Source organism: Corvus kubaryi, unplaced genomic scaffold, assembly GCF_017639235.1.
Source record: "Corvus kubaryi isolate FWS band 111438036 unplaced genomic scaffold, C.kubaryi_AGA036_p1.0 37385, whole genome shotgun sequence".
Taxonomy (NCBI): Eukaryota; Metazoa; Chordata; class Aves; order Passeriformes; family Corvidae; genus Corvus; species Corvus kubaryi.
This window is the reverse complement of record NW_024581127.1, coordinates 21,118,351-21,128,036: the sequence shown is the minus strand read 5'-3', so window position 1 is coordinate 21,128,036 and position 9,686 is coordinate 21,118,351. Positions and strand designations below refer to the sequence as shown.

Here is a 9,686-nt window from a genome sequence, read left to right as displayed (position 1 = left end):
GCCGCGGCAAGGAGCCCCCTCAGCTGCGCGCACGGGGAGCAGGGCTGTCCCCGCAGCTCCCCCGCGGCGCCCGGCCTGTAATTAATGTCCCCGTGCAGAGCGATCAGCCTGCGCATCCCTGGGGGCCGCACACGCTGCCGCGCGGTCTGTGCCCGAAGGCGCGGGCGAGCCGGTGTGTGCGAGCCGGTGTGGCCATGGCAGCCCCGAGCACCACACGTGCGTGGTTAATAACGAGGCTGTGACTGCTACCGCGAGCAGCGGCGGGATGGGCGAGCCCCGCCGCGCCGGCCGCCCCAGGCTCCTCCGGGCGGCGGGGGGACCCCGCCACTCCGTTATCTCCCGAGCCGTTCTCCCAGGCAGAACTGATCCTCCTGAGGGAATAAGGGGGTGGGGGGAGAGTCTCAATTGCAAATACTGTTTGGAGTTTATTGGAGAGAGAGTCTGAGCGTTGAGGTGCTCTCCCGTGGCTCCCGGTGGATGCTGTGAGGAGCCAGGATTGTGGTGGGTTTCGGCTGTGCAGGGAGTTGGGGTAGCGGGGGGGGGGGTGGGGGGAGGAAAAGACACGATCGAGAGTAGCTGAGACTTTGTGCCCCCGTTGGAGAGATGGTTGAGTCCTCGTCAAGGTTGCTGTGGTATCCCAGAAACACCATTCACTCCGAGCTGTGACCGCGCACCATCAACAGCAACAACTCCGCTGCGCCTGGCCGAGGAACAGGAATTAGGAGCTCTCAAGAATAATATGAAAGGGATCTGCAGAGGGGAAATCCGTGCAAAGGAATCGAAATTAGCAGACTTTTGGGAAAGGGGATGTACTAAATGTGGCCGGCTGGACTTCATCCTGGTGAAGAAAATGGAGATTAAAAGTGGATTTACATTTTGGAACCTCGTCTTTTTATTGATGGTTTCGTGTGTGAAAGGTAGGGTAGTATTTGAGTGGTATATTTTTAGGGGTCCATTTGCTTTCGGTCAGGGCGTTGCAAGCTCTCGCCTTATACTAAGGTGTATTTCAAAATATATTCATCTCTTATTTTATATTTTTGCCCTGGGTACTTTGCAATGGAAATATATAAATGACTGCTAAAGCGGGGAGGAAAGAAGGAGTTGATTCAGAGCTCTCTTCGGAGATAGGAAATGTATTTGCTTGCCAGGGCTGGCGTTCAATGCAGTGAGTGAGCTGGGGCTCAATAAATATTCTTGCAGTATCCTCAAACGGAGACGTGAGTTGGTTGATATAGCCTCTAACTAGTGTATGTTCAAACAAATCCCACTGCTTCACTTTTTTAAGGTGACGATGATGGTAGTGCGGGGTGTGTGGGGGGATTACCTACAGTTCTGGTTTATCGGTCGAGCAGTGGGCTTTTTGCGGGAATGCCTGTATCGATGCACTTATTAGTTTAACCCGTTGCGTGGAGAAAGTTACGGCGAAGCCCAGCGTATGCGTAGCCGTCTCACAGCCCGAAATGCGCTTCACGCTCAGCTGTCTGTATGCATGCAGGGCTCCCAGGCTGTCGGAAAGGTGCGTTGGTAATTCAGCCTTGAAGGCATGGTCTGTCGCTGGGTGCAAAGACTGACACCTTTTCTCTTCCCTCCCTTGGTCCCTTTTCTCTGATGTATGTGAGGGGATTTGGGTGGTGGTTTTTGTCTCTATTTTTTTTTTATTTTTTTCGGGGCAGGGGCTATTTTTCTTTCTTCTTGCTTCTGTGTTCATGAAAGGAGAGCAAAAAGGAAATGTCTAGTTAGCAGCATAAATATCGCCACCAAGTCTGTGCTTGCAGACAGTTAAGGGAAATGCTACACATAGAGAAAAGAAGAAATATGTGGCTTGAATAATGTGCACCTGCAGAATTACCCAGGCATCGCTAAACAGTGAAGTGCCGATCCCATCACGCGTGCCTTCAGTAAAAGGATCTATTCTGCAACTCCCCACAGTCGGCTGCCTACCCGAAATAATCTCCCCTTGTTTGTGGCCAGTGATTAATATCCGATTAATCAACTTTTATCCCCCTCCTCATCCTCATCCCTCCTCCCCGCCACACTCATACACTCCCAGAATATTTAGTAGACATTATCGATCCTCTCCGAGTTTTTAGACTTGGTTATCGCCTACAGAGGTTGCCTGCACGGGTGGGAAGGAGGTGTCTTGTGGGGGTGGCATTCAAAGGCGTGCCTTCCTGAGCTGGCTCTGGCTTGGATGAAACAGTTTATTGTAGAGCTTTGCAGCTGCTTTTCCCCCCATTTGCATCGCGTAGAAAAGGCAATTCGCATTTCACGGGGAGGGTGTGGAGGGCTTTTACCTCATCCCGCGTTATCCTGACGGGGGGTATCCAAGGGGAAAGGGGTTGCCTGCGACGTTTATGCACATTTTAATTACATACAGCTTCTCTCTGTTTGCATCTATTGGAGGGAGCCGCTCCCGGCGCTCTGCCCCGGTCTGGAGACGGTTTGCAATCGGCACCGACCCGGGTCTTTTGGGGCATTTCTTTCCCACGGTTCAGCCTTCTGCCATTAGCGCTTTTACGGTGCGGGGTGCCAGCCCCGGGCTGGATGCCGGCCAGGCGCGCCCTGCGCTGCGCGGGGCCCCGCGGGCGCGGTGCGGGGGCGAGCGGGGGCTCCGGCGCGGCTCCGAGGCAGCTGCGTTGTGAGCGCGAGTCGCGGGGCGGCAGCATCCGACCGAGGGACGCGCTGGCGCGGCCGCGCAGCGGAGCGGCTTCCCCGGCACCTGTTGACAGCCGCCGCTTGCCCTCGGGGGTGGGGTAAGGAAAGAACGCTGGGCACTAAGGGCAAAAGCTGGGATGAAACATCAGAAACAGCCCAAGAAACAGAGAAAAAATGGGCTTTGCGAAACTGGACGTTTCTCCTCCTTCCCATTGTCAGGGCCTAAGCTTCCCCGGTGCCGATCCTGGCACCTTCCATAGACTTCCTTTGGACTGGGGCGGTTCTTCCAGAAGCTGCCGACCCAGGAGGTGAGATTTTACATTCTGGATGCGGGTTCCTTTAGGCAGCCAAGCTTCACAGAGCTGGCTTACACTCACTGCAGCACTGCATCTATTCTGGGCGTTTATATTTAGTTCTCTCTCCACTCCCGTGAATGAAAGCATTTTACTTCGATTTACATTCCCATTATGTCAACACAGGGAGCTCCTGCCCGCAGAAAGCAGAGGCAAACGATGAATGAGTACCTGCCCACGTAAAACATTCCAGATGCTGGGACCAAGATGACTCTCCAGATCCTACATCTGCTCTACCATTGCCTGGCAAGGCCTTTTTACCACACCCCATCTCTGCAAGCTCTAGCCTATATCCTCCCTTGATTAAGCACTTCTACTGAACAGTCCAGCACCACATCATAACACCCAAACTGTTGCTGTCATTTCTGTCATCCAGACCACTTCCACAGCTTTGCTTGATATCTGCCTCTCAGGCTCTACCTATTTTTGTCATTGTCCTGTTATCATTTCCCCGGTCTTGTTCCACAGCTCTCCTAACATTACAGGTGCCAAACTATCCCAGGATGCTTAAGAAACCATGTTCATATCTGAATAATTAAACATTCCTTGCATGTATTAATATAGGCCAAAAAAAATCCTTTGCATTTGTCTATAAATTCATGCTTCTTTGGAACCTTCAACAATACTTGAAAGGGGTTAGAAAAGGGAGAAGAAAGCAGGAGAAGATGGAAGAAAGGAAATTGTCAGAACTGCTGAGGAAGGGGTGATAGGAAGAACTAAGTAAAGAGGAATTGTTCATTTTTCAATGAAAATGTTGCTTACACAAAATCCCATTATGCCATGGAACAATCTCCAACAAAATCTTCCTTCAATAGGCATGGAGTAAAAAAGCAAAGAAATGGCACCAGTGAAAACTGTGAGAAACCATGAAAGACATTAAAACAAGCAAACACATCCACGATCCAGCCTTTAGAAAAGGCCAAGCAGAGTGATTCCTGGTCAGCTACAGGGGGTGATGAATCCTGTGCTCTTCCCTTTAGACGAACGAGACGCTCAGGAAAGCTCCCTCCCCTTCTCCCCCACCCCACACCATGGGAGGAATGAGAAGCAGCATTGAGGCACAGGAGATACAAACCAAGTTTGGAGGAGTAGGGAGTGGAAAACTCCACTGGCCAACTCCCTTACAGAAAGGGCAGAAGAAGGCATAAGAGAGGGGAAAAAAATTAGGCAGCATCAGTGAGCTTTGCCTCCACAAAAAAAAAACCCAAAACAACAAAACAAAAACCAAAAAAAAACCCAAAAAAACCCCAAAAAAACCAAGCCAAAACAAACAAACAAAAAAATCCCCAAACCAAACCAAAACCCAAACAAACAAAAAAAATTGCGATCTGTTAGTGGAGGCAAATCAGAGGAAATCAAGCAAAATGACCAGATTCCACAAGACTCCTCCATCTCTTCTCTTTGGCTGTGGCTCCCAAGAGAGAGAGCACCAAGGTCGACTTTTGTCTGCCTGACTAAAATGAAGCTTTGCCGCTGCTGTTGTTCCTCTGTTCCCCTCTTGCAATTGTGACAAGCGGAACAAGGGCAGCTTTCAAAATGAAAGGGAGATGAAGCACTGAGATTTTAAACGGCTCATTGACAGAAGAAGTGATGAGAAAGTGAAAAGCATTCCCATTTCTAGTGATGTGTACCTGGCATGAGGGAGTATTTAGCAGGGACAAAGCATGCCCTGCTTCTTTTAGCCACCTCTGCAATCTCCCTTCTCCCCCATTCCAACCTCAATCCCGCTCCTTTAATGCTCTGTCAGCCCCTCCCCACCGCTTCCTTCCCAGTCACTTGATTTATGGTGTTGCCGAAAATGGGTATGGGATTACTGGCGGAGGCTTTCCTCAGTGGGGCACGGGTGAGCGCAGCGAGGTGCTGGCTCTGTCCCCGAAGCGGCAATGGTGGGGGGAGTAACAGCAGGTTCAGGTTTCCTCATTTCCAGATGGTCGATGCCGGTGCTGCCTGTGTGCGTGTGTGTTTGTGTGTTGGGTAAATTCGTGTGTTTGTGTGTATGTACTCGTGCAGGGGGGCAGGGACACACTGACTGGAGCAGGGACAGCGTCGTCCTTCTTCCAACTCCTCCGCACACGCTCACCTCCTCTAGGGTACCTCTGCCACAAGCCCCCGCAGGTGACACAGGGCTCGCTGTGCTCAGCGGGCTGGGCACCGCGACTCACCGTTTTTTCAGGCTAAGCAGTTCTTCAGGGTTTCAGGCAAAGTTACCCTCTCTCACCCGCGCCTTTCTCAGGGCTAAAAGGAGGCACCGCTGTGCCCCCGCTTAGCGCTCCGTTCCTCCGCCTCCTCTCCTGCAGGGCAGCAGTGAAGAAGCACACGACCCCTCCCAGCAGCACCAGCAGGGACCGTTTCTCCCTTCCCTGCCGGTGCCACTCGGGACTCGCAAAGAGCACAGGAGAGCCCCACCTTCGCTTTCCGCTTTTAATTGTGAGAGGCAGCCGTCTCAAGGCGGAGCTGGCTCGGAGCGGCGACTGCCCGCCGGCTGCCTCCATTCGCGCCGGGAGGCGGCATCGCACCGGCCCCGCAGCCGTCTGAGGTGACCGCGCCTCCGGGCAGTCCTTCTGACACAGTCTTCTATCCTTTGGCTTTGCTTACTTTATCTCGGTGAATCCTGCACGTCTCTGGTTGACAAGTCTAAGGCAGCACTAGGGTGGTCGGTTGATTGGTTTGATTGGCTGCCACGCAGAAATAGCCCCTCACTCCCTAAGCACAACCAGCCCTTTCCTCTACGAGAGACTAGGCACTCCAGGCAGCCATACAGGATGGGGAGGGACAGGGTGTAGCTTCAACTCCATTATCAACATCTCAATTTGCAAGCACCAGGCCATGAAACCTAAAGAATTTGTGGATGTGTTTTAGAATCCCTCATTTTCCAAGACTTCTGTGCAGACACATAGCAGAAACTTGTAATCTACCTGCGGTTGTTTCCTTGTTTGTTTGTATGGAGGGGGTGTTTTTGAGCAATCAGTCTAGCAGGATCAATTGCCCATCTAGCTTAGTGCCCTTTATCTCACGCTGTGACAATTAGCAGTGGTCTAGTGAAGGATTGGAGAAAACAGCAAGTGGAGTGACTAGCACATCCTGGATTTCAACAGCCAGCAGTTTTGGGTCTCCTAAGATACAGGCTGCTGTTGAACCATCACATTTGAAAAGGCATGGACTGGCCTCTGTTCCAGTCATTTGTCTGTTCTCTCTTATTCTGCTGGCCCTTTTCCCTTGCCTTGCCTTGCCTTCCTTCACTGTTCCATACCATGGCATTCATATGCATCCTCCATTCTTTACGCTCTTCATCTGGCTGAAAGCACTGGTTTTTATGAACACTTGTAATAAAATTGTTGTTGATGTGCTATGAAAGTCAACCCACAAAACTTGAGATTTTAAACCACTGAATGCACATGTATCTAGTAACAAGAAAGAAAAGCACATTCTTGATCAGATAAATTGTAAAAGTTTTGAAATATCCTGTGGGGATGGCTCAATTTTCCTGATTGTAACAGCTTTTCAGAGAAAATGTTATGAAGAATAAGATAGCCTTGTGTCCCTCCTTTTTAAACCAATTAGTGTCTTAGACACTGTCTGATTTTCAGAGGTATTGAATATTTATAATTTCAGGTGGCTCTAGTAGGAGTCTGGGCAACATCTTAGCATCTCTGAAGCAAGGCTGAGTGAGTCCATCATTATGATACTGAGACAGAGAGAGTATAAGTAAAAGGAAAGCATCTATAAAATAAATTTTAAAAATATATAAAATGTTAATTTCTACAGAATCTGATAAATCAGAGTGGTAGGGATAACAAAGGCTTTTTGATCTGCTGTAAAATTAGTTTGGTTTTTTTTTTCCTTTTCCACTAATAGGAAACTTCAAATCTAATTCCATGGGGTTGTGACAGCTTCAACTTCTTGCTGATGCATATTATTCAGCTTGTATTTCTGACCATAATAGTTAAGGTTGAAAGGATAGAACAAAGTCTTTGTGGGAAATTAGCTTACCAGTTTCTACAAAGCAATTTCCAGGAAAGAGCAGTCAGAGAACAGACAACTTGGTCTAAGTTTTGTTTTTTCTTTAGATCCTGATAATTTTAAGACAGTTCTTACTCTGTGAGATATTTGAAGAAGCAATATTTACATCACAAACCAGAGAGGCATCTGATAAAAGTAATTATTGCAAGGCTATAAACCTTACCTCATAATACATAGTATATGTAATTTCCATGCTAGGGTTTATTGCAGAACTCTTACAAGTTTTAGACATGTGCCTTTCAAACAACTTTACAGAAGAATGTTTCCTTGTCAATGAAATGGTACAATTTCTCTAAAAAAAAAAAAAAAAAAAAAGAGACAATATTTGCCTTTATCTAAAATTCGAGGGGCAATCTTTGGCAATTATCTTGGACCTAAATAGAACAGGGTGTGATACGTAATGTACCACTTTTCACCCTCCTTTTTATAAAAAAAAAAACCTAGTTGTATTAGAAAATGTTGAAGATCTCCTTCCCAGTATCCAGCTTTTCTTCTGGGAAGTAGAATGGTGAAGGATATTGGATTATAAGGAAGATTATTTAAAATACACATATACACACTGACACACCATTTACCTTTGTACTTGTTTACATTCAGTTGTTTACCTTTCCTGGGCAGATTGACATTCATTGTTGCATTGCTTTGTTCTCACAGAACGTGTAAGATTTACTACGGCTTCATAATTTCAGCATTACAGATGCTGAGTACTGCTGTAAATGTCAAAAAAGGAAATGGTGGGAATTCATCATGTCCTTCCCAGGGTCTGAAATCTTAGTTGGATAAGTTTATAGATATAGGAACAGTGTTACTCATAACGAGTGAGCCCTGGGGTACTGGAAAATGGCAAACAAGGGATTCCAGCAGGGCTGGTCGTCTCATAGAGCTGTGTTGTCGAACAACAAGATGGGATGCAGCCAGCATTGATAGAGAGATGGACTGCCCATTTTCCCTTGGATTCTAAAAAATGCATCATAGTGTCATGTGTCATATTTGCATTGTATCATAGAAATAGTGAAAATAACTGTAAGTAACTTAACCACAGAAGCATTCCTGGAGTGATGAATTCTCGCCCTACAAGGCCTGTAAATAACACAGACTGTCTTTGTAATAGAACTGAAAGAGTCCAGCGGCTATAGGCAGAAATGACTGATAATATATAATATGCATGTGTAGAAATTATATCCACATATTTCGTTTTGTATGAAGAAATTCAACAGACTGCGTTGCTAGCTTACAAAGGAACAGGTAACAACTTGAAACTTATGTACTTCCTAAGTTATCTATTATCTCTTAATTTATTGTGTATTCCCAATCTGAGAAGGAAGTTCTACTATAACGCATAATTGATTTCACTAACAAAAGAAGAGTGATAGTAGTGATAGCTAGGAGTACATGTTAGGAGGAAAGCTTGATGAGAAGAAAAAACACTAGTTACTAAAATCAGTAATTAAAAACTGATCCTAGCATATTACGAATTGACTGACATATTTATTCCTACTGATTTAGTGATTTTTTTACCAAATATAGTTTCTATAAACTGTTTTTAGTATATTGAAAACCTCTAATCACCTTTAAGTATAGCAAAAAATGAACATTTCTGTGCTATTTTCTGGTTTATTTTAATACTAGTATTATCATTTGAAGAGGCTGACCTATCAGAAGTGTCTGTATTCCCTGGCAGTTAAAATGAACCCTCTGCCATCATTATCTCCTCATAGAGCTGGTTTCAAACCCAGCAAGCAGATACCTGCAAGTGTAGTTTGGAGTTCTTAGTGAAAATGAACCACATAAATGCAAAGTATAGATATTCTCATTGAACATAGCACTGAGATGGAACTACTTGAATTACAAAACCTTTCCTCCACTATTTGATCTGACCCAGAACGAAAACTTCACAGTCTACTATAGTTAGCTTTCTTGATTGCTGTGCAGTTTTATTTGGGAACTGAAGCTTAGTCTAATTAAAAGTATTCTTTTAAAAGCCTACAATAACAGTTGCATTTTTGCTTCTGTGTATCAGCTTTGATCCAAAGGTAAATAGAAGTTATAAAACAGGATATAAAAAGAGCCTCTAAACTGCCTTTTGTTTGAGCCCACTGAAGGCAAAAGGAGAGTCCAGAATAAAATCTGTGAGTAGATTTGCCTGTTTCTTTTCATGCTGAATTTTGAATTACAATTTTCTGTACGTATATTTCATTTGACTGATAAATATTAATTATAATAAAAGCCATGTATTTCACAGTATATGCTAGATATTTTCATTAGAAATGGTCTTTGGAAAACTCTTATTGCATTATAAACCTAAAGATTACAAAAAGTAAATTGTTTATGATTAAGGGAAAATAAATTATATATTTGGATATGGTCAGAAAATGCTCTTTCATTTCATTGATGGTCACATCAGCAGTTCTCAGGATGAGTCCACTGGATTCAGTGTAATGACAGTGTGCTAATACAATGTCAGGTGTAGTCCTTAAACCCCAGAATAGTCCTGTTTTTGTCAGGACATATGCTGAATTACAGCAACTTTTTTAGCCTGGTTTCAAAATTTCATATTAATTTTTTGTTTTCCAGTAAAATATTTTGGAATTTGCACAATGCTGCTAATGGCTGCAGAGGAACTAGGAGGACTTAAGAAAATAGGTTGCAGTTTAGAAT

At 45.5% G+C, this 9,686-nt stretch overlaps 1 protein-coding gene across 4 annotated transcripts in view; it reads left to right on the top strand.

Moving 5' to 3' along the window:
- Positions 1-6: 6 nt before the first annotated feature.
- Positions 7-9,686, top strand: part of CSMD3 (CUB and Sushi multiple domains 3) — a 613,333-nt gene continuing 603,653 nt past the window's right edge. For all 4 annotated transcript variants that reach the window (XM_042035930.1, XM_042035929.1, XM_042035928.1 and 1 more), the window contains exon 1: positions 7-917. In XM_042035930.1, coding sequence (XP_041891864.1) covers positions 740-917 — 178 coding nt within the window. In that variant the 5' untranslated portion in view covers positions 7-739. The remainder of the gene's footprint in view (positions 918-9,686) is intronic.